This window comes from Eublepharis macularius, chromosome 7 (assembly GCF_028583425.1).
Source record: "Eublepharis macularius isolate TG4126 chromosome 7, MPM_Emac_v1.0, whole genome shotgun sequence".
NCBI lineage: Eukaryota > Metazoa > Chordata > Lepidosauria > Squamata > Eublepharidae > Eublepharis > Eublepharis macularius.
In genome coordinates this window covers 50,681,282-50,706,215 of record NC_072796.1, presented here as the reverse complement: position 1 = coordinate 50,706,215, position 24,934 = coordinate 50,681,282, and the positions used below count along the sequence as shown (strand labels likewise).

Genomic DNA, 24,934 nt, shown 5'->3' with positions numbered 1-24,934 from the left:
AGTCACAGCTGCCCACACTGCCTGCATTTCCTTTCCCTGATGGTGGTGGGTGCCGCTAGGAGGCCACTGCCATGGCCTCCAAAATTGCTGACATTTTGTGCACCACCCACATGCCCTTCTCCAGTGTGCTAGGCAGCATGTGCATCTGGGATCAGAGATGACAAAGCTCTCTCTCACAAGCAGGCAATGTCGTCATCCACAAACAGTGAGCAGGTCTTATAAAAGGGCAGGGGAGGGGAGCAGGATTTTATGTTATCTCTTCCCACAGCAGATCTCCATGTTGCACAGCACACTGTTCTCCCTGAACCCCCCTCCCAGAAGCTCCCAGGAATCATAATTAGGGAGCGCAGCCAGCTACTATGGAAATGAGGAAGAAGGAATCTGTTTTTCAAGCATGATTCTGAGCCATAGGCGGGAGTTTGGGGGCTGGGTGGAACCTTCCTGTCTGATGTTTCCAAACATTGCAGTGTCACATTCAGCATGAACCAGAAGTGATGTCAGCACATTGGGGTGATGTTCGAGCATGAGCCTGAAACTCTGTGGTTGTACCATAGAATTGCAGGCGAATGCTAGAGCATCGCCCCAATGTATTGACATCATTTCTGGTTTATGCAGATTCATCTTTTGTCTTTTCTGCAGTCCCACATTGAGAGCTGCACATGTACAGGCCAGCTGTAGAGATGAATTTTCTAGTTTAAAAAGACTGGAAGGGTGCTGTTGCTCCACAGTGTGCAAGATGGTATTTTCCTGCCAAAATGGTTGCATATTATGAGGGTGGAGCATTTCTTTCCCTCAGTTTTTCCTTCACCACTGTTGTGACAGGATCAACTTCTCACATTCTCATTTTTGGTCATAATTTAGAGGAGTCTTATTTGTCGATTGCTTTTGACCTCAGAATTAAAAACTTTAATAATAATAAGGCATAGAAAAAGATCACAGAAACCATTGGTTAAGAAATGTACTCAGTGTGATATAAAAATGACTCGGATAAATGAGCATTCAATGTGCAGTCTTTGTCTGGGTGAGTCCCACAACATTTCTTCTTGCCATCATTGTCATCAAGTCACTAAAAACTTGAGGTGATAAAACTCTCCGGGCTTAAAGCTATTGCATGGGGAAAGGCACTTCCAGGCTCCGAGGCTCCAGCAGCAAAGTCATCTGCTGTTATAGAGTGCTTCTCCTGGGCCAAGTCAATTGCCAGTGTTCCATCAATTCCAGCCTTGAAGTTAATCCCAATTTCTAGTTCTGCTTGCCTTTCACATGAGTTCATCAAAACCTCCCCTGAAGAAGACAAAGACATTTATTTATTTACATCTTGCCTTTCTCCTCAATAGGGATCCAAAGCAACTTACATCATTCTTGTCTCCTTCGGTTTATCCTAGCAACAACCCTGTGATGTAGGTTATGCTGATTGAGTGACTGGCCCAAGGTCACCCAGCAAGCTAGCAGAGTGGTGATTTGAACTTAGATTTCCCAGATCTTAGTATGACACTCGAACTACTACACAACACTGGCTTTCTCTAAGCACGGGGACCAGTCCCTTTTATTCCATCCCAGAGCAAAGAAGGGGACAGGGCTTTTTTGGTTCTAGTCCCTTAATTCTCAGAACCTATTTTTTGATGACATGACTCTTGTCCTACCACAAACGTTTTGCCTGTGTGTGAATGTATAAGAGGATGCCGTGTCAGGGGATGAAGGTCTCCTGAAAGACATTCCCTTCCATCTGGCATCATCTAGGAAGTGTCACCCTTTTCCCCTGCAGTCTTTTCCATCTGGGGCTCTTTGCCCTGCAGCCTTTCCACTGCTGCCATGGCAGCAGTATCCATACTTTCCTTCCCCATCAAATGAATCCGATAGGATGATGATAATCATTTGATGCAGCCTTTGGTTCCAAACACATCCACTTATACCTGTCATGGCCATCCACTGGTTCCAGCCCTGGCTCTGCTCCATGATTATTCCAAGTTGCATACTCAACATACCTCGGATTCAGGTATCCATTACCCAATGAGACTGTAAGGGATTCCACTCCTGTATCCCGACTTCAGATTGTATACAGAGTAAATGTTGTATATGGCAAAGTCATTGGAAACTGGAGGTTTATATTCAGATGCTCTTGCTTCTGTGGCTTTTTCTATATTGGAAGATTTTCTAAATATCTCTAATTCCGTTTGGGAAAAGCCTGCATTCTTCCCTGCCTACTCAAGCAAAATAGAAAATATGTATAAAAATGAACTTTTTCCTATTTACACCTGCACCTACAGCATCCTTGGTGGCTGACAAAATGCAGGCAAGGCATAGGCAGAGGTGTCATTCATCCTCAGTGTCCAGGGAAGAACACAAACTAGATGCTGTTGGTAAAAGGTGTTGGTTCTAGCACCTTCATTCTCAGAACCTATTTCTTGATGACATGACTCTTGTACTACCACAAACGCTTTGCCTGCATGTGAATGTACAAGAGGATGCTGTGTCAGGGGATGAAGTTCTCCTGAAAGACATTTCCTTCCATCTGGCATCATCTAGGAAATGTCATCCTGTTCCCCCACAGTCTTCTTCTTTTGCATTGAATCTGTGTATTGCCAACAATCAGCCTACTATGGTTGGCTACTAGCGTTTTCTCTGGTAAAGAATCTCCACTTATGTGGACATTATTTCAGAGGGGAAAAGACCATTGGTCGAAGTCTTGGAGGCTGAGATCATTTCAAAACAGCCAATGAATGTTGGCAGGCATGTAGCAGACTGTTCTGTCCACTCTGTGACATGATCCTTAGATGTCCTGCATAGCTTAAATCTGCAGCCTTGTCCAATGAAACCTGAAGCAAGGTTGAAGATTTGCCCTTTGAGAGTACCGAAATCAGCGCTGAGTGAAACTACAGTATCACTTTCATACATGGAAGTGATGTCATGGCATTGCACAACATTCTAAGGAGATTGGAAAATCCTCCCTTCCCCTTTATCCATCAAGCTGCAGCAGGAACCTGGAGCCTGGGGTGTTCTGTATGAAAGGTTGCCTGCATGGCAAAGTGGGGAAAGAAATAAGCACTCTCTCCCTGTGCACTGTAGTTCTGATCCAAATGGGATTCCATGAGCCTAGGAAATGAGTGCTTACTGGGGAACTCACAAATGCATGAAAATGGCATGGGGAGAGGCTGAAGTCCGTCCCCTGCCATCTGGATCTAAATTAGGCCATGGGCTCCTGGAAACTTGCAAGAGCATCTGGATCACACAGAACCTGTTTAAGAAAAATAAACACTACAACTATAAAAAGCATTGCTTTTCCAGGCATCAGTTCCAGCCTACACAGCAACCTGTCATAAGTTTTATGCACCAGTATCTCTCTCAAAAGCCCTTCCCTTAATCTCACTCACAAGGTAGGAGGAGATCTAATCCTAGATTTAAATAACAAATACCATCCCAACGGGGCTACAAGTTTTTTTTCTATCTTCCTTGATGCTCCTTTGTTTTTTTCCCTCAAGACAGGTTACTTCCTTAGTTTTTGCAGTGATAAGTGATAACTTTGGATAATTGGGTGTTATCATTTATTCAACATGGTTACTGTTTGGAGTCTGAAGAACTTCTTTCTCGTCTCCATGTGACTCTGTTCTTAAATGTCCTGCTGAGTTGCAACAAGGGCTATAGGATCTCTTCCTTAAAGGAGCAATTCAGTTAGTCCCTGACCATGTATATTATGTATCTATATATTTCATTGGTAGTAAGATGGCAGAAACAGGGCTATTCCGGATCTTCGTTATCTGAACAATTTTATTATTTATTTATTTATTAGACTTATAGTCCAGTCTCTCTGCAATGCAACCCGATTAAAACACAATACAATATACAATAAATAACGTATAGCTAAAAGCAATTTAAAACTGGCAGCAAAACTTAGACACTGAATTTCACAGTCCTGCAAGATCACTGGGTCTACGGAGGCTAATACATAGCAATAAGCTAAAAACCGGGAGGGGGAGTCTTCTCCCCCCCTCGGTAGGAGGCCGAGAGGAGGCCCGCCCGCCTCAACCACCAAAAGTCTGGTGGAACATCTCTGTCTTACAGGCCCAGTGGAATGCTAAAAGATCCCGCTGGGCCTGAGTTGTCTCAGACAGAGAGTTCCAGGGCCAGGGCCGAGAAGGCCCAGGTCCTGGTTGAGGCAAGACGGATCTCTGTGGGGCTGAGGATCTCCAGAAGATGTTTCCCTTCTGAGTGAAGTGCCCTCTGGGGTATATTGGGTGAGAGGCAGTCCCGAAGGCATGCTGGTCCCAGTCCACTAAGGGCCTTAAAAGTCAAGACCAGTACCTTGAACTTAATCCAAAACTCCACTGGGAGCAAGTGCAGCTGGTGCAAGACAGGTGTCATATGAGTTTGGAACGGTGTCCCAGTCAAGAGCCATGCTACTGCATTCTAGACCAGCTGTAATCTCCGGAGCATGCCCAAGGGCAGCCCAGCATAGAGAGAGTTACAGTAGTCCAGCCTGGAGGTGACCATTGCATGGATCACTGACGCAAGGTCGCTGGGTGAAAGGTAGGGGGCAAGCTGCCTGATCTGGCAAAGATACTAAAATGTCAATCTTGCAGCCGCCATGATCTGGGCCTCCATACCATTGAAGTGGGCTCCAGGCTTCCCACCATTGAAGTGGGCATGAGCACTTCCTCATCAAGAGGTGGGAGCCAGATCCCTGAACCTGATAGCCCACAGCCCAGGTATAGGACTTCCTTCTTCGTTGGATTCAACTTCAGTCTGTTCTGCTTTAACCATCCAGCCACAGCCTCCAAATCCCTGGCCAGATCATCCGGAGCGGTATCTGGCTGGCCGTCCATCAGCAGATAAAGTTGAGTGTCATCCATATTTTGATGACATCCCAACCTGAAACTCTGCTCCAGCTGGGCAAGGAGGTGCATATAGATGTTGAACAACATCAGGGAGAGTATCGCCCCCTAGGGACACCACACACCAAAGGGTGGCATGGCGATAACTGCTCCCCTAGCACCACCCTCTGTCCCTGACCATGAAGAAAAGAGACTAGCCACTGTAAGGCCATCTCGCAAATCCCCACATCAGCGAGGTAGTTGGCCAAAACCTCATAGTCAACTGTGTCGAATGCTGCAATAAGATCCAATAAAACCAGCAATGCCAACCTGCCTCGATCCAGCTGCCTGTGGAGATCGTCTGTGATGGCAATAAGTTTCTGCAAGTTAATAAATTTTGTATGGTTTCCTTATCCACTATAGTTCAAATGCTGGAAATAAATACAAGGTTTGCTGTTCTTGATTTACAAGATGCCCAGAGCTTCTCTCCTTTTTTCTGCCCTCTGCCCTTAATTTTTGACTATGTACACTGAGTTTCTCTGGCTTAGCCTCTTCTTCTCTGAAGGTGTACCTGGCTGCCATATCCGTTTCCTGTATGCTGATAGATTGTAAGACTATATTTTTACATCACAGTTCTAAACAGTTTATGAAAGAGTTATACAGTCCATTTCCACATACTCCCCCTATAGTTCCACTTTGGAGCCTTTCTCTAGTTTTCAGTGGCTTTTCCTTTTAGCCACTGGCTATGTTCTGTTCATCATTACTGTCCCTGAAGTTATGTTTTCTCGTGGCCGTTACGTCTGCCTGGAAGGTGGCAGAATTAGCAACATGCAGAGCCTCCTGTTACAAAATGTCATGGGTGGTTCTTTGTCCCAGTCTCCAGTTCCTTCCTAGGGTCATGTTTAGGGTTCATCTATCACAAATTATTACTTTACCAGGGTTTTTGCAGATGTGAAAAGAGCTTTATTATTTTATTGACAGAGAACCTGCTCATTTCAGAAAGGTCCACATTTTTTGTATGTCATGCCAGTCTTTGTAAGGGCAAGGCTCTTCTCTGATCAGGTGGATTGCTACCACTATTAAACTGTTACCAACAAGCTAGAGTGTCTTATCTCTTTTGAGTGTGACCTCATTCTACTAAAGCTCAAGCTTCTTCAGCCGCTTTTCTTAATAATAATAATATTTGATTTATATACCGCCCTTCAGGACAACTTAACACCCACTCAGAGTTTACAAAGTATGTTATTATTATCCCCCCAGCAATCACCTTGTCAGGTGGGTGGGGCTGAGAGAGCTCTGGAGAGCTGTGATTGTCCAAAGGTCACCCAGCTGGCTTCAAGTGGAAGAGTGGGGAATCAAACCCAGTTCTCCAGATTAGAGTCCTGTCGCTCTTAAGCACTACACCAAACTGGCTCTCTCTACACGAAACTGGCTCTTCATGGTGTACCTTTGGTGGACATCTGTGGAACAGCCACATGCTCTTCATTTGATACTTTCATTCGTCCATACTTTGTGGACAAAGTCAGGGAAGAAATCAGTAGTGGAAAGGGCTATATAGCATTCTTTGATTGAAAGCCTATGTCTTTGGTGAGTAGTTTGTTACATTCCCAATGTGGGACTGCAATGAAGACTGAAGACGTAACTGTTGTTCATTGAGTGTCTTCTGTGCAGACACACATTCCTTCCCTCATGCCTCACTGTGAGCTCTCTTTCATCTTTGGAGATCTAGTGTCTCAGGGTTGGTCCTGCCTCAGGGTATGCTATGGATTTGGCTGGAAAACACTGCCGTGCTCACTGTGGGGAAGGAATGCCTTCCAGTCTAGGAAATGGTTCTGTTGCTGGCCTGCACATGTATAGTCTTCAATGTGTGCCTGCACAGAAGACACTTGATGACAGAAGACACAGTTACAGGTAAGTGCAACTCTGTTAAATGATGATGTGATTCTGGGGAGGGGAACACCAATTTCCCATCGATCCTCCCTCTGCTCTAGCAAGCAGCATCATGAGGGCATCAGGCTGCCAGTGGGAGGTCTCCTGCCAAAGCGAGAGAGCTGGCTGGCCTAGCTTCAGCTGGTATGAATAGATACGAGATTCATTCTGATAGCATGACATTGCGTTTAATTTTTTTTCATATAGATTTTGTGCAATTATTTCAGTCATATGTTCTGGGAATATTTATAAGAATGCTTGATTATATCTCAGGTTTTCATCAACTCTTATGGAAAAGGGGGAAAATTAAACAAAACCACCCAAAAGTGTTCTCCTGAAATGAAATATAAGTACGTGCTTTCTCTTCTACTGTTAAGTCCTGTGTGTATTTTAATAGAAAACTTTTCCATTTTTTAAACAGGGATTTGTTTTGGCTGTCACAGTGGTACGGGAGGCAGTTGATGAATTTCGTCGTTACCAGCGAGACAAGGAAATGAACTCGCAGTTATATAGCAAGCTCACAATACGAGGTTGGCAATCTTTTTTTTCCCTATGAATCATGCATGAGCATTCATGTCCTCTGGCCTGTGCTAATTACAAACTGCTTAAACTAGGCCTGCAATCCAGCAAGCTGAACACAGCCTACCAGCCATGTATTGTGGTTTTCCAGATGCTTGACAACCACCCTGTTTTTGCAGTCTTAGGCAAGCAGCAAAATAAAATAGTTTATCACGTCCCTGGTTGATCCATATATTACATGGTTAGTATACTGTTTTCAGTTTTGTGAGCCAGGTACATGTTACAGGTAGATGCTTTGTAGGGAAATGATGTTGATAAGGTGTAAGAAAGTCAGATCATGAATACTTTCTAAGGTATTAATTAGAGAACTTTGGCAAGCACATTTACTATTACACATTGCTGTACAAATGTCTTTCAAAATATTCCTAGTAGAGGTGGGCACGAACTGGGAAAATACCAAACTGAGCCATTCGTGATTCATCATGTTTCACGAACCACAAACTTTCACGAACTTGCCCCGGTTCACGAACTGGTTCATTTGGTTTGTGAAAACGTTGCTTCCGGGGCAGCAGAAGGTCACTTCCGGGACTGCAGAAAGCCCATCCCCTCTATTGCCTAGGAAACTAATTGATTGGTGCCAAGCTGTCTGCAGTGACGAACCAAAAAAACAAACCAAACAAACTGGCCTAAAGTTCATGGCAGTTTGTCAGAAATGGGCTCTGATGAACCACCGGTTCGCAAACCATGAACTGACCCGGTTCATGATGAATTTTGGTTTTTATTTCGGTTTGTGCCCACCTCTAGTTATTTCCTGTGACCATTTCTTTGAAACTGAAGCCTGGAAAGAAAAAACTTTAAAAAATAACAGTGAAGCTGTGAACAAAGGTGCTGTTCTTCAGAGAAGAAATTCAGGATAATAGCTTGGGAACTGTGATTTCACGTTACTTTGTGATCCCTATCTTGCTTGAAATTATTTCTGAAACACTGGGTCAAACGGCTATGATTTCTGTAAACAAAATTAATATATTTAAAATTTTGCAGGTTTTATTGGAAAAATGAATTGAGCATTGTGTTAATTTACTTGGAAATTATTTAATTTACAGTCCAGTCTTAAGTATTGTTACTCAGAAGCAAGTTCCAATAAATTCAGTGGTGGTTGTTGTGGATTTTCCGGGCTGTATAGCCGTGGTCCTGGCATTGTAGTTCCTGACATTTCGCCAGCAGCTGTGACTGGCATCTTCAGAGGTGTAGCACCAAAAGACAGAGATCTCTCAATGTCACGGCTATACAGCCCAGAAAATCCACAACAACCATCGTTCTCCGGCCGTTAAAGCCTTTGACAAATTCAGTGGTGTTTACTGCTTTAAGGCTATAATCCTTATAATCAGTATAAAGTGATAAAGTGGAAAAAATATAAATAATTTAGTATATAAATATTGAGAATAAATAGTTTTCAGCATTGGGATCATTCATTCATTCATTTCACAAAATTTGTACTCTGCCTTTCTGCCACCAAAAGAGGGCCATCAAAAGAGCTAACAGATAAAACATACATAATAAAATCACATTTTTAGACCATTAAAATCAGCAGAAACACATAATTTAAACAAAACCAGAGATAAAATGCATACAAAAAAAATAAAAGGAACAATTAAAACAGAGCCTGGAAGGAGTAATGGCTGAGGAAATGCCAAATTAAACAAAAAAAGCCTCTACCCTCTGGCAGAAGGTGGCAGAACAGAAGGGGACAAACAAGACTTCTTGTGGAGAGAGTTCCAGAATTTTGGTGTCACAACGAAGAATGTTCGCTTCCAGATTACCACCCATCTAATCTCAGAAGCAGAGGCACCCATAGCAGGTAGTGATTGGGTGGGTTCACAAGGGAATAGGTGGGATATGGTCATCAATAGGACATCCCTAAGAGAAGCATAGAGGTTCAGACATTTGGTGACATACTTATAATTTTAGGACAATATTAGAGAGTACAGAGCAAATGTTGAAGGATGTATCCAAACTAGATTAGATATCATTCATGCTTGAGAAAAGTGGGCTAATGCTGTGTTGTGAATGACAGCAGGGCCAGATCGAGGGGGGCAGGGGGGGTAGTCTGCCCCTGGCACTGCCAAGGAGGGGGCGCCGGGTGCAGCTGCCAGCGCAGGGGGTTGGGAGGCTGTCCGTGCCATTCGCCTGCCCCGCAGGACGGGGTGGCCAGCTTGCCGTGCACCCCCTGTCCTATGGGGCAGGCAAAAGGCAGCACGGGGGGCTGGGAGGCCACCCATGCCATTCTCCTGCCCCGCAGGACAGGGGGCGGCCGGGGCACCTGGCTTGCCGTGCGAGTGGCATGCTCCGCCCTGCGTGATGACGTCATGGAAGTGACATCATCATGCAGCGCCGGGAGCACACGCGCAAGGGGCTGGACTTGGGTTGCCCTGAGCGCCGGCAACCCTAGATTCAGCCCTGAATGATAGAAGGATAAACATACCGTATTTTACCAAAATCTTAACACTTAATCTGTGTTTATTCTATATAGACTTAAAATGCAATCCTAAACACACTTACAGGGTAGTTGGTATCATTGCAAGGGGCATCATTTTGCAGTGGATTTTGTCTTTTCTAGAGGGAAGACTGGAAGTTAGTGCTGGAAGACTGCTGCCCTATCCCTGTAGCCATTAGGTTTTAGGATGTCACAAGGTCCCATCTTTTCTCTGTTATAGTTAAATGAAATTGGCAGAGGAGGTTGTTTGAAGATTTGAGCTATAATTCTGTAAGAGAGATGGCACCCAGTTCATCTCTCTTTTGCATCTGGTTCTAAGGAGTTACGTTTGTTTCTGAATCAGAGAAGTTAGTGATCGACTGAGGGAGGGTGAGTGATGTTTATTCCTAGGCAGCAATACTTCTGTTTTGTATAAAACATAATCAGATCTCAGGTCACATGTACACAATATTGGATGGGAATGGTCTTGGACCCACATTTGCACTTGAATATCTAGGCAATAACAATAGCCTGGAACGCAGTTTACTAGTTTAGACTGGAGAAAAGTGACGTACCCACAATCATGTATACCTTAACTAAGTGAACTGCTTTAATATTTTCTGTATAGACTGTTTTTAAAGAGCATCTGGAAATTACAAATAGTTCAGAATATGGTATCAAAGCTGTAAGCATAAGTGGGATCATATCAGTCCAGTCATATGACATCTGCATTGACTGTCAGGCCCACTTTAAAATGCTGGGTTTATCTTTTAAAGTTCCAAATGACTTGGACCTAAGTTACTTAAACACTGTCCTACTTCCATGTGATTGTATCACCCCAGTGAAATCTTCCAATAAGGTCTTTCTTTGAATGTTTCCACTGTCATGGAATAGGGCCACCTGAACTTGATGCCAAGATTCTTCCTATCCAAGTGTAGTTTGCCTTGCTCCTTCCTTTCCAGCATTTTAGGGGCCAGGTAAAGGTGATGAGTGTAAAAAGCTAGATAGACTCTGTTTGCTGCTGCTGCTGCTTTTTATTCTTTCTGACGTGCTGTGCTGCCTCGCCTTTATGTTTTACTTCCAGTAACGTTAGCCACCTGGGGATTTCATAACATTGTAACATGGAATATAAATGTTTTAATAGATATGGGGCTAATGCCACACATGCCTACCCCGGCTGCCTTTTGGTTTTTCTGGATTTCTTCAGAACTGATATAAACCCAAACTAACTCTCAGTCACATGTTTACAAACTTCTGTTACAGTATTGTTACAATTATCACAAGTTTGATATTCAGTATACCCCTGTTATTATCAGTGACCAGCAGCACACCTTTAAGACCATTTCCAGTGCTGTTCAAAACTTTTTCTTTCTTGTTAGTAGGTACAGGATGTCTTCTGATCTGGATATGTGGATATTCTCTTTTATCATTTAACTCTTTTTTAAAAAGTGGAAAGCTGACACTTCCACACCGCAGTGTCTTAATATTTCAAGGACACTTCATTAAAATTTTTATGTATGTATGTATGTATGTATGTATGTATGTATGTATGTATGTATGTATGTAATTTATAGTCCACCTTTCTCACTGAGACTCAAGGCAGATTACATAGTATGAGAGTAGTAGAATTAGTATCAAGGGCATTTCCATACAGTGTCAAGGACATTTCCATAAATGTCATAGGATTTTACAAAGATATAGCATTAGCAAGGACCCAATACAAAGTTGAAGAATTGCTGAAACAGAACATAATCAATTCTAAGACTGACATTAGAAATGACATTTTCCTTCGTATGGTGTGTACTCACTGTCTACAGCCTTTGTTGTATCAGGGTTATTGCCACTGTAATAAAAATTACATCCATTTCTGTAGAGTTTTACAGACGTTGGAAAAAGTCTGCATACATACATGTACAGATTGTGCCATATTTTCAAGAGCAAAAGTTTTTGATGCAAAATTGAACTTTGAAGGGATTCAAAATGTTTCCAAAACAAACAGTACCACTCTTTGTTAACTATTCTTTCTTCTCCTTGGCATCCTGGTGTGTTTCTTCTCCAAGTGATCTCAGTTAATCAGAGATGTAGTAATCATTCTGTGTCATGTTGCAAATCAGATTTGGCTTTGTGACAGCAAAGCCAATGTATTTCCCTCAGTCTGAACTAATGTGGGACTGAAAGCAAACACATCACCAATGCAGAGGCTACTGGGCCAATGCATTTTGTCATGATGCCATGAAAATTCCCAGCATTTCAGAAATTGATCATACTTTAGGTCTTAGGAGGTAATACCAGAGTTCAAATTAAATAGGTCTTTCTTGTATCATCCTAAAAAAGGGAGCTTTCTTACCCATTTTTCCTTGGACATTTACTGAATCCTCATCTACATCAAATGCTTTTTCCTCCCATTACTTTCCAGTTAACTTTTTATTAACCTTTTGTGGATGACTTATGTTCCTGAATTGGACAGGTATTTAAATGAATAGTTTTTTCAGATTCATTTAAAGTGGATTTTTAAAGTATTTATTTTAAAAATCTGTATGTTTTTAATACTATAAGCCATTCTAAATTCACCTTACAGCATTAAATAGAAAAATAATAAAAATAAAACAAATAGCCCTCAATTGGCTTACATTTAAAAATACAAATTTAAATTCTTTTTTACATGCACACACACATCAAATCTTAGCTGACAATATGGGGCATGCTTCCACTGTAGTGTGTTTTTCCCCAACATATGTAACCTAGTATTCTTCCACCATCTTGTAATGTTGTCACCCTAAAACATTATTTCTGAATAGAATTGCCTTCTATGCAAGGAGGAGTTGAGTACTATTTTCTTCATGTATACTTTTTGTGGGGTTAGAAGGCAGTTCTTGGAGAATGCTTTCTAGTCTCTTCAGGAAAAAAAATCAAAATGTAAAATATACACTGAGACTCGTGGATTCAATTAAATTCCTGATGAAATAAAATATATTTAAGACTCTTAAATTGCATTAGAGGGATGCCTTACAAAACATTTCAGTGGTTTTCCAAGAACTTGAGATGCTACTGAGATGCACCTTCCCCTTATTCCTATCTGCCTGTCCTCAAATATGGCACCTGGAACAGTGTCTGCACTGATATTTGTATATGGATATGCTCAGGGCTTTTTTTCTGGGAAAAGAGGTGGTGGAACTCTGTTATTATCCATGCGTGAGCTTTGCGTGTGCGCGCTCCCAGAAACTCACGCTTCCAGAAACACTGTAAATGCCCCCCCGGGGGGGGGGGGGTCCCTGAAAGTGATGTCATTGTGCAGGGTGCGGCCACCCTTGGAGCACTCGCTAATGCTCGTATTCATTACTCTACAAGTCTTGCAGAGGCAAAAGCCACTCCAGAATGCAGCAGGTACAGCCTTCAGCTCTGACACCCATCCAGCCAAAGTAAAAATAAGAAGCTTTCCAGATTACATTAAATGACAGCTGGGGGTGGGGGGATCTCCCTCTAGAGTGCCCTCAGAAATGTATTTCTAGGACCCTCCTGGAAGATGTGGTTGCATTATACAAATCAACTGATGTTTATTTGCAGTCTCCCATTTTCTGAAGACCATGCCATTTAGGGTTGCCAGCCTCCAGGTGGTGGCTGGAGATCTCCCGGAATTACAACTGATATCCAGGCCACAGAGATCAGTTCTTCTGGGGAATATGGCTGTTTTGGAGGCTGGACTTTTACCCCAGTGAAATATGGCATTATACCCCAGTGAAATACTTCCCCTTCCCAAATCTTGCCCTCTCCACTCTCTATCTCCCAAATCTCCAGGAATTTCCCAAGCAGGAGCTGGTAAGCCTAAAATTTCTATTTCTCCTCATCACATGGTATAAACAAGCACCAGTACTGATGTTCCTTGCCCCTTTAATAATGTGAGCACCAAGACCACCAATGCCAGTCAAGATGATGCAGTCAAATGCTATCTAGAACACACGACTGTTGTCAGGACAGATTTGACCTCAAGTCCATAGGACATGCTCTCTGACAGATCTGATCTCAAATTGGATGGTTCTGTTACAGTCTGAGTTAGACTAGGTAGGAGATCTGCTGGGGCAGATACCTTTACTTCCAGGCCTGGGACACTTGAGTTCAGTCTCTACCATAACATGGCCTTAAGGCAGTTGGCTGTGTCCTCTCTGGCCCCAATGTTGTGGCCTTCACCAAGACAAAGCAGGCACAAGGAACGTCTGTCGGTCTTGATAATTTTTGAGCTGCATTTGGCACATTTCCTGAAAAGAGCTTTCTCTGCCATGAATGAATCAGAGAAGAAGGTGTCCCACAAAGAAAAGACAGATGGGAAGCCGAAAAAGATGACAAAATTACCTCCGAGGAAACAAGTCACTACACACTAAAGAACAACTCTGTCCTTGCTGTAGCAAAGATCAAGCTGAGGGAGAGGGGGAGAGGTTCCTAAGCAGTAACTCTGCTTAGAATTGCACTGTAAGTCACTAAAAACTATACAATCCTCTCTAAGTGTCCACCTTGCGCACTTACTAGGCCAGCACAGAGCTTTCTAACACAGTTCAGATCTCAACTGCATCTCCAGGACAAATCAAGAAGGGCATGCTAGGCAGATAACTAAAGCAGTAGAGTCGAGCCTCAGATGACATGTCAAGTCTCTGGCCCTGGTAGACACCCACCTTACATATGAAGAATATGTGAGGTGAGTGTCATACCAACATTTACCCAGCATTGTGTTCTTATTCACAGATTAATTTTTCTCCTCTAAATTTTCTGGGATATCTACCACAATTTGGCATTACAATTTAGCAACAATGGCGAAATTGAACCTCCAGGTACAGAGGCAGTGTACCTGATTCAAATTAAATGAACAACAGTGTTAAAATCTGAAAGAAACATTATACGGTGCTATGCATCCCATTTTCTGTCTGTCAGTATGTATGGGAAGAAAAATGAACATTTTCTTTCTTTAAAATAATAATAATATTTGATTTATATACCACCCTTCAGGAGACCTTAACACCCACTCAGAGTGGTTTACAAAGTATGTTATTATTATCCCTACAACAAAACACCCTGTGAGGTGGGTGGAGCTGAGAGAGCTCCAGAGAGCTGTGACTAGCCTAAGGTCACCCAGCTGGCTTCAAGTGGAGGAGTGGGGAATCAAACCCTGTTCTCCAGATTAAAGGCCCATGCTCTTAACCACTACACCAAACTGGCTCTCTTAAAAAGGGAGGAAGTCATAAATGAGGAAAGAAGTTTTTATCAATGACAAAATGGAACTTCTAGATGCAGAGGCAGTGTATCAGTTATCCCACCAAAAAGTATATTTTCAACTCTCTGTGTTTACAGTACGATGCAGGAAAGCCTAGCAAAAGAACAAGAGCTCCCCAGTCCTTCAATATTGTATAATACTGGCCACATTGCAGGCAGGCAGACAGACTCTTCTCCAACAAGGAAAGATTCTTCTCCTCTACCATTCTGAATCTCCTTACTCTGTTCTAGTTCCAAAAGCCTAAGCAGAAGTTTCCCTATACCCTATCGCCTTTGAGACTGTTTTCTCAAGAGAGAACTTGCTTTCTCTTTTCACCTGCACCACCTTTCAAAAATAAAAATACTGCAGTGGTAGCACATATGGGGTATAGGGAAACTCCTGGTTAGGCTTTTGGAACTAGAACAGAGTAAAGAGATTCAACAGACTGAATTCCCTATAATCTAACAGCAAATATAAAATATCCCTCATTCTCAGTCATAGCATACGCTATGAGCTGATCTTTTCATTCCTGACTATCAACACTCTTTACCGAGCAAATCTATTGGAAAGAGATCCCAGGGAATCCAAAATCGATTTGCTTGTGCAAAAGTTAGAGGATCTGTAACTTTAAGAGCAGCGAGATCACAGGCCGTGAGCTCGGTGCGAAACAAAAACAATAACAAAGACAGAGGAGGCAACTGAGTCCTCTGGCTGGCTCCAGTTAAAATGTGAAAGCAGGAGGAAGGGGAAGCTAGAGAAGACCCTCTACAGCCCTTGCTGAACCTTGAGGAGCCCTCAAGCCCTGCACGAAGAGATAAGCCCCCTTGGCAGCCAGACAAATGCATCAACAACCATGGAAAGAAGCAGCATGTGTCAGCAAAAGCACAGTCTCTCGTTCCCCACCGCCGCCAGCTCCTCCTTTCTCGTAACCAAGACCTCTTCCCCAGCTAAGAGGGCTGGTCAGGAAGCACTGGCCCGTTGGACTTTTTTGTCTTAGGGTTCAGCTGAGCCCTAAAGGGCAAACACGTCACAATTTCAGGGAGGGGGGGAAGGAGAAAGAATGCTCAATCGCACACCCCTCACGCTGCAGGTGCTGCTCAAAGCCAAGAGGAGGAAATGCCCCGAACTGCACTGGGCTTGAAAGGAAGGAATTCTCCATTGCAATTCCTGCCTATCCATCCCCCATGGTGTGCATAAAAACCGAGGGGCAGCCAGTTGGATGGATTCTTCTGTATTGTGCTTTTGATTGCAGTTCCTGTGGAGGCTCGTGGGTCCCGTCCAGGTTGCATTCCCCCACCCCACCCCTGTGCATCATCTGCCCCCCCAACACATTCACTCCATTGCGCCCCTCCCCTGGGCCCTACCTGCTCCTATTCTCTGGATGCAATTTCAACCTGCTCCTCCGCCCTGGAGAAGTGCCTGCTTAGGGCCCTGCGCCCACGCCCCCTCTCCAAAGTTGTTGCTGCTGTTTCTGGTTTCTTCTTTGTTTTCTTCAGTGCTCTGGAAGCGCAGCGCCCCTCCAGAGTCTCCTAATGGAACTGGGCAGGAGAAGCAGGGCACCAGTGGCCCCAGGTCTCTGGCCTGGAGTAGCCCTGCCGCTACCTCAGTGGAGCCCGCCAAACAGCTGAGAGGTGGCAGGGTGGGGCAGCAAGAAAGAGAAAGAAAGGAATGAGGGAAGGAGAGGTGTGGAGGGAGGGAGAGAAAGAAAGAGAAAAGCAAGGAGAGAAGGAAAGTAAGAAAGGGTGGGAGAGAGGAAGGAAGGAAGGAAGAGGAAAGGCTGGGGAAGCAGGAGCTCAGCTGCTTTGTGGAGCCCACCAAACAGCTGAGAGGTGACAGGGCGGGGCAGCAAAGAGGAAGGAAGGAAGGAAGGAGGGATGTGGAGGGAGGGAAAGAAAGAAAGGAGAGAAGGAAAGTGAAAGAAAGGGAGGGAGAGAGGAAGAAAGGGAAAAGGACAGGGAAGCAGGCACAGAGTAGCCCTGCTGCCACTGCTGCTGGTGGAGCCCGCCAAACAGCTGAGAGGCGGCAGGGCCCAGCACCAAGAAAGAGGAAGGAAGGAAGGAGAGATGTGGAGGGAGGGAGGGAGGGAGAGAAAGAAAGAAAGAAAGAAAAAAGAAAAGAAAAGCAAAGAGAGAAGGAAAGTAAGAGAAATGGTGGGAGAGAGGAAGGAAGGAAGGAAGGGAAAAGGCCAGGGAAACAGGCGCTCTGCTGCTTCAGTGGAGCCCGCCAAACAGCTGAGAGGCGGCAGGGCCGGGCAGCAAGAACCAGGAAGGAAGGAAGGAGAGGAGGGATGTGGAAAGAGGGAGGAAGGGAAAGAAAGAGAAGGAAAGTAAGAGAAAGGGAGGGAAAGAAGAAGGAAGGAAGGGAAAAGGCCAGGGAAGCAGGCGCAGAGTAGCCCTGCTGCTGCTACTGCTGCTGTTAGAGCCCGCCAAACAGCTGAGAGGTAGCAGGGCGTGGCAGCAAGAAAGAGGAAGGAAGGAAGGAAGGAGAGATCTGGAGAGACAGAAAGAAGGAAGCAAAGAGAGAAAGAAAGAGAAAGGAGCAGGCATCCGGGGAAGCAGGAGTCTTTGGGCACCAGGGGGGGGGGGGCATGAGTCACAAGGCTTTTTTCTGGAGGTTCCAGAACGGTGTTCCGGCGCGTTCCGGCTCAAAAAAAGTCCTGGATATGCTTCTTTAAATGCTACTTACTATGAAAATTAAAGCTTTTCCCCATTTTATAAGTAGCATTAACTTATTTTGATTTTCAGATCTTGAAACACTTTTTGCTATTATGTCACTTTTCAGTTTAGCAATTTGAAAATTTGACATTATTTTTGTGTGCTTTTTTGTTGAGATCTCTTGTAAAATATTGGTACATGCATGATTTTTTAAAAATCATTACAATCCTCTTGAGCCATTCAAGTATAATGAATTATGATAGGCATTTAATTGTGTTCTAGTTCCATATACAGCTTTAGGCAAAGGCTTTTGCCTTGGTGGACTATAAAGACTGGATATGCAGCCAGTTCTGACAGCTTTGGACTTTTTTATTGCCAATTACACAGATGGTGAGGAATATTTTTAGTTAGTGAGATGTGTTTAGAAGAAAAAATAGTTTGCAGAAATTATTTATGCAGTGAATTGCACTTGATGTTTTTCTCAAATTGTCTTTTCAAAGTTATAATATTATATACTTCGTGTTTTGTGAACTGGTATCAAATATATACTGGCTCAGATAGCAAATGGAAGTTATTTATAGATATTCTGGCAACTTTACTGTAAAAAGTGGACATGGGATTAAAGTTACCTGAATTCATATGTTGCTTGCATTGGAAACAGATGTTCCTGTTGCCGCATACAAAAAATACTGTGAACTTAAAATTATAAATGTATATGACATACTGCAGAAGAGCAAAATCAAAAAGAGTCCAGTAGCACCTTTAAGACTAACCAATTTTATTGTAGCATAAGCTTTCGAGAATCAAGTTCTCTTCGTCAGATGCATGGTACAGAGACTGGTCAAATATAGAAGAGGAGGAGGGGAGGAGAGAGAACAGGCAATTAGGGGGGGAGGGGAGGGTGCAACCAAAACATTCCTTTGCTAGTATATGTAAGCATCTCCTTTTGGTGTGTGGATCAGTTCGTCTCAAAGGAGTTTGCCTTGTTAGTTTGTAGCAGCCAAACAGCTAGACCATCCAATTCCAATGCAGTATGAGCCTTCGATAGCCACAGCTCTCCTTGCCAGATGCATCTGACAAAGTGATCTGTGGTCCCCGAAAGCCCACGCCAGGTGCCACTGAGCTCCCCCAGACCCCGCCTCTGTAAAGGAAATCTGTTACCTGTGATAATGTGATAACCATTCATAGTCCCTATTCAGTCCCAGCTTGACAGAGTCAAATCTGCATATGAATTCCAGTTCAGCAGCCTCCCGTTGGATTTTGTTTTTGAAAGGTTTCTGTTGAACCACAGCGACCTTTAAGTCTTTGATGGAATGTCCTGGTAGATTGAAGTGTTCTCCCACTGGTTTCTGGACGTTTCCATTTCTAATTTCAAAACCTTTCAAAAGCCTTCGTGGCTATCGAAGGCTCATACTGCATTGGAATTGGATGGCCTAGCTGTTTGGCTGCTACAAACTAACAAGGCAAACTCCTTTGAAGCCAACTGATCCACACACCAAAAGGAGATGTTTACATATACTAGCAAAGGAATGTTTTGGTTGCACCCTCCCCCTCCCCCCCTAATTGCCTCTTCTCTCTCCTCCCCTTCTCCTCCCTCCTCTTCTATATTTGACCAGTCTCTGTATCATGCATCTGACGAAGAGAACTTGATTCTCGAAAGCTTATGCTACAATAAAATTGGTTAGTCTTAAAGGTGCTACTGGATTCTTTTTGATTTTGCTGCCACAGACTAACACGGCTAACTCCTCTGCAGAAGAGCAGGTTGCAATACCTGTAATTCACTGTGGCTTAAAAAAGATAGGATAAGAATGCATCATAAGAACAAATGCATCATCTGAACAAATGAGAAACATTAAATTAAGACATATCTTGAGCAGTGAACTGTTATCCACTTGCATTGAAGATATGTTTCCTGGTGTGGACTAGGTCCTTCTAATTAAGGCATTTTGTCAGTAGAAACCTTAAATAATTGAGTTTGTGTTAATTGCATGATAGCTTGCACTCTAAATGAAAAAGTTGTGTATGCCCAAGATTGTACAAGGGAATAAATATTACTTACAATATATTTGGCTGGAAAGTCAAATTTAGGGCATTCAAAGTAGGATTTCCTGAAATCTGGTATATCTTTGGTAATTAAGACCCTCATATTCAGCAAATCTTCATGGCTGTTGCATTGACCATAGGAGACTGTTGTCAGAGAAAACCTACATTCAAATTTTAAGTCTTTCACATTTTCCTGATTTAAGATATATTTACTCCTCCTAAGAAAACATTTATTTTGCTACATTGAGCTTCCAACTCATCTCATCAGTTTTTCCCACAATATGGTTTCGGGTTAACTCACTCCAAAGTGCAGTTTTGACTTCGCAAGATAAGGGTAATCTGCATTGGATCACCTGTATGACTCTGCATTGCATTGCATTATGCTGTGTATCGTCATAAGAGAATTAATGTGACAGAAACCGAGAAGTCTATTTCATATCCACAAATTTTATGAAAATCTGTTCAAGAAGCTTGATCAAGACTTTAGTTTTAAATATTTATAAATTGGAAAAGATGTACATCCAATTATAAAATGTAAAGAGAAGAGATGTTATGCCTGGGGATACCCAGTAAATTCAGAAGTGTAATTTTGACTGCTAGTGGCTTTCTTTGTTTTTGTACCATGTCATTTAGCCTCTCAGTTTCTTTCCTCATAAAATTGTGATAATTAAGTGTAATCTTTTAACACAGCGTGATTAGACTGACAAAGATGCTAGTTACTTTAAGACAACATGCATTAAAATAGTTTTTTTAAACTTTGTTGTAATAAAAATTTCTACAAACCAGCTCTGCTGGAGTAAACTAACACAAGAACTTCTGTGAATTACTAATAATTACTTACGTTTATACATTTCTTTTTTTTTTTAAAGGTAAAGTGCAAGTTAAAAGCTCAGACATTCAAGTTGGAGACCTCATCATAGTGGAAAAGGTGGTTGTTTTTAAAATACATATTTCAGATAATCAAGATTCTAGATGTTATCTGTGTATCTTTTTTGTGGACAACTGCCCATGCTTCCTAAAACCTCCCCTTTGACAGAAAATAAAGAAACAAAATTGTCAAAGATTTAATGATACAATGAGTTACATTGCTTGCCTTTTGCAGTGGTATTCAGCAAATCTGTTGAGGCATTATATTCCAAGGAGTTTTCTTACTCCAATATTTGTCTAAAGCTATTGAACTCCTTTCTTCTTCCCCCATACTGTGGACTAAAAATAACAAATGCACTGCCATGTACTGTATTTTAAATGTGCTGTTTCCCTGGCTGCTTGATTTTTATGCAGTGTTCAACTAAACATGGCTCACTTCATTCCATTAGTTTTGTTTCTTTCTGAGGGGAAATGGAAGGGATGGGTGAAGACTAGTAATGACTTTATAGTCATTAGCTCTCACCTGAATGAAACACCTGAATAGATTCTGTGTTTAGTCAGGCATCTTGGAAATATACCAAATATGCAATACAAATTAAATCAGTTAAATCATAGTAGTCATTCATTATGAAGGATAGAAAATGGCAGTACTAAAATAATGTATATAGCTATAGTATGACTAGGTTACATAAGCAAATTTTAGAGTGTCAATCCCCAGATTCCATAAGTTTGATACATGTTTATACATTCACATTTATGTTTGAATGTCCTTGCCTCTCTGCTTTCATTTTTTCTTCTTTTCATTCGCTGCTTATTTGTTCCTAGCACATTTGCTTTTGTGTAATTGTCGGTTAATACCTATTCATTCCTTTAATTTTATACTACATAAAATTAATCCGTCACGAATGAAAATTGATGTGGGCCTCTGATGACTGCAACATCTAATGAGGACTTGCATGTGTGAAAAAGCATTCACAGATTCACATCACCTCAAACACAGTGCCTTTTAGGAGTATTTTCTTCATTTGAGAGTCATTAGCTCTTGATTAATTATGTAATGTACGTGTACGTGTGAATCATCCCCAAATTTGATTTTCTTATACAACATTTAAGTAATTTCTTTCATTTTAGCAAAATATTTTTCAATTTAAGTTCCTGATTAGACATGGGCATAAACCAAAGAAAACCCCACCTGATTTGTGGTTCATTGCTGAACCATGAACCTCCATGTATTTTTACCAGTTCACGATTCATTTCATGGTTCGTAGTTCATGGAATTCAAACATCTGGCGCCGGCTTCTGAAGCTGGTGCGGGGTGTTTGAAGCTGACAGCCCCCTTCTCCTGTTGCCCCGAAGCGGCAGGAGAAGTCTGTCAGTTTCAAAACACCCCGTGTAGGCTCCATCTGATTGGGTGAAGCCTGTGAGGGGCATGTGAAACTGACAGCCCTGTTCTCTTATTTATTTATTTATTTTATTTTATTTTATCGTATTTATATTCCGCCCTCCCCGCAAGCAGGCTCAGGGCGGATAACAACATTAAAACATTTAAAACATTCCATTAAACATTAAACATAAAACATTAAAAACATTGTATAAAGATTAAAAATAGCAGCACTCTTTTCTTGGTGGCGGCAATATCGTTGAGTACAAAAAGTGCAACAGTGCAATTGAACATGGCAGCAGCTTCAGAACAGTGGTGGGCAGCTCTCATAGGGAGGGGAGTAGATGTTATATCTTCCAGCCAGTGGAGGCCCAGTCTCAGCCATAAGCCTGGTGGAACAACTCTGTCTTACAGGCCCGGCGGAAAGATAGTAGATCCTGCCGCGCCCTGGTCTCGGTAGACGGAGTGTTCCACCAGGTAGGAGCCAGGACTGAGAAAGCTCTTACTCTAGTCTAGGCCAGGCAGGCCTCCTTGGAGCCAGGGACTGATAGCAATTTCTTTTCTCCTGATCGGAGAGTCCTCTGGGGAATATACGGGGAGAGACGGTCCCTCAGATACGCTGGCCCCAGTCCGCACAGGGCCTTATAGGTCAATACCAAAACCTTGAACCTGATCCGATACTCCACTGGCAACTAATGCAGCTTGCGCAATACTGGTGTAATATGCACCCTATTTGGTGCTTTCATAATGATGTGCGCCACTGCATTTTGCACCAGCTGTAATCTTCGGGTCAGGCACAAGGGTAGGCCCGCGTAGAGCGAGTTACAGTAATCCAACCTAGAGATGACTGTTGCCTGGATCACTGTAGTTAAGTCACAGGTAGACAGGTAAGGGACAAGTTGGTCTGCCGCAGGTGGAAAAAAGAAGACCTGACAACCGCTGTGACCTGTGCCCCCATTTTCAGGGAGGCATCTAGGATCACCCCCAGGCTCTTAACCCTTGGAACAGGCACAAGCTGTGCCCCATCGAGGGTCGGGAGCCGGAGTCCCGAATCCAGTCCCCCATGGCTCAAGTATAGGACCTCCGTCTTTGTTGGGTTCAGTTTCAGTTGGCTCTGTTTCAACCAATCAGTCACGGCTGCAAATGCATGTTCCAGGACATCTGGGGCTGAGCCGGGCTGGCCGTCCATCATCAGATACAGCTGGGTGTCATCTGCATATTGATGGCACCCAAGCCCAAAACTTCGCACCAGCTGGGCAAGGGGGCGCATATAGATGTTAAACAGTAAAGGGGAGAGTATTGCCCCCTGTGGGACCCCACACACCAATGGGTGATGGGGTGACAATTTCTCCCCAAGCGCCACTCTCTGTCCCCGACTGTGGAGAAAAGAGACAAGCCACTGTAAGGCAGTCCCCTGAGTTTCAGGAGTCTTGTCCCCTGAGTGGCAGGAGAATGACATTTGTCAGTTTGACAGACCCCGCGCTGGCCTCAGCCCATGGGCTGAACCCAGTGTGGGATGAGTGAAACTGACAGCCCTGTTCTGCCGTCCAAGCGGGAGGAGAACGAGAGCTGTCACTTTGACAGACCCTGCACTGGGTTCAGCCCATGGGCTGAACCCAGTGTGAGGTGAGTGAAACTGATAGCCCTGTTCTACCACCTGAGCGGGAGAATGACAGCTGTCAGTTTGACAGACCCCGCGCCAGGTTCAGCCCATGGGCTGAGGCCAGTGTGGGGTCTGTCAGACTGATAACTCGCATTCTCCTGCCACTCGGGGGACAGGAGAACAGGCTTCAATTGATGGGAGGGGGAAGAGGGGAGTGAGAGAAGCAGGAGAGGGAGGGAGGAGAGAGGTGATCTGGGAAGGGGGATTGGCTGAGAGAAAGAGCCAGTCGCTGCAGCAGCAAGCAGCTCTTCCCTTCCCGATTGGGGGATTCTCTGGGAGGACAGTATTTTTTAAAAAAAATTGTTTCAAGGTGGGACTGTGATTTGAATGTGCTATTAATGCTGTTCCCAGAAATCCAAGAAATGAATTTTTTTTTTAAAAAAAATGGTTTGTGATTCTCTTGTTTGGTGTTAGAATTTGTTTCAAGGTGGGGGACTGTATGCTGTAATTTGAATGTGCTATTAATGCTGTTCCCAGAAATCCAAGAAATGAAATTTAAAAAAAATATTTTTGGTTTGTGATTCTCTGGTGTGATGTTAGAATTTGTTTCAAGGTAAGGGGCTGTATGTTGTGATTTGAATGTCCTATATTTTTTATTTTCTGGTGTGATGGTGGGGGTTGATTTAATCTAGGACTGTACATGGTGATTTAACAGTGATGTGATGTTTTTAATTTATTGCTGTTACTAAGAAATATTTTTTAAAATTGATTTTGTGTGTGTGTGTGAATCTGTTGCGATGGTTGGCTCTGTAGGGAAGCATGGCAAGTGGCTGGCCAGCCAGCTCTGGAGGAGCTGGGAAATTTTGAGGAGTTTCTTTGGGTTTGTTGGACTGTTTTGGGGTTTATTGAGGGGTTTCTACCAGTGGCCATGGGTGACACATTCCATGTGTTTCTATTGTGGGAGTCTGCATTTTCCCACAATAGAAAGTGGGGTGGCAGGGGTGGTGGTCAACCTTCTTTGGGGAACCATTACATGGCCCCTCTAAGTCCAATCTCCCTGATGCTTGGGTGATCTCCAGAGGGCAGGTAGGAGTAGGTCCCCTGCAAGTTTGGTGCATTTTGTTTGCAAAATGCCACCCCCAGCCTCCTAGAACAGCCCACTAGTTTTCAACACATAGTTCAGTTTGGTTTGGGTTGAATTCAATAGATGATTCTCTGTAGTGAAGTTGTTCCTCTTTCATCAGTTTGGCTGCACTGAGGGAGGTTGTTCATTAGTTCACTTCTAGTTGCTCACTCACTTGCTTCATATGGTTCTGTTGTGTATTTTTAATCAAATTTTTCTTATTGTGATTCTCTGGTGTGAAGTTAGTCCTTATAGGGAATAATTTGGCTGGGGGGACCTTCTTTGGGGATCCATAACA

At 43.2% G+C, this 24,934-nt stretch overlaps 1 protein-coding gene across 2 annotated transcripts in view; it reads left to right on the top strand.

Annotated features, from left to right (window-relative positions):
- The window catches only part of ATP9B (ATPase phospholipid transporting 9B (putative)), a 243,284-nt gene that overhangs the window by 52,481 nt on the left and 165,869 nt on the right, over positions 1-24,934 (top strand). For both annotated transcript variants that reach the window (XM_054985070.1, XM_054985071.1), the window contains exons 5-6: positions 7,156-7,264; positions 20,532-20,590. In XM_054985070.1, coding sequence (XP_054841045.1) covers positions 7,156-7,264; positions 20,532-20,590 — 168 coding nt within the window. The remainder of the gene's footprint in view (positions 1-7,155; positions 7,265-20,531; positions 20,591-24,934) is intronic.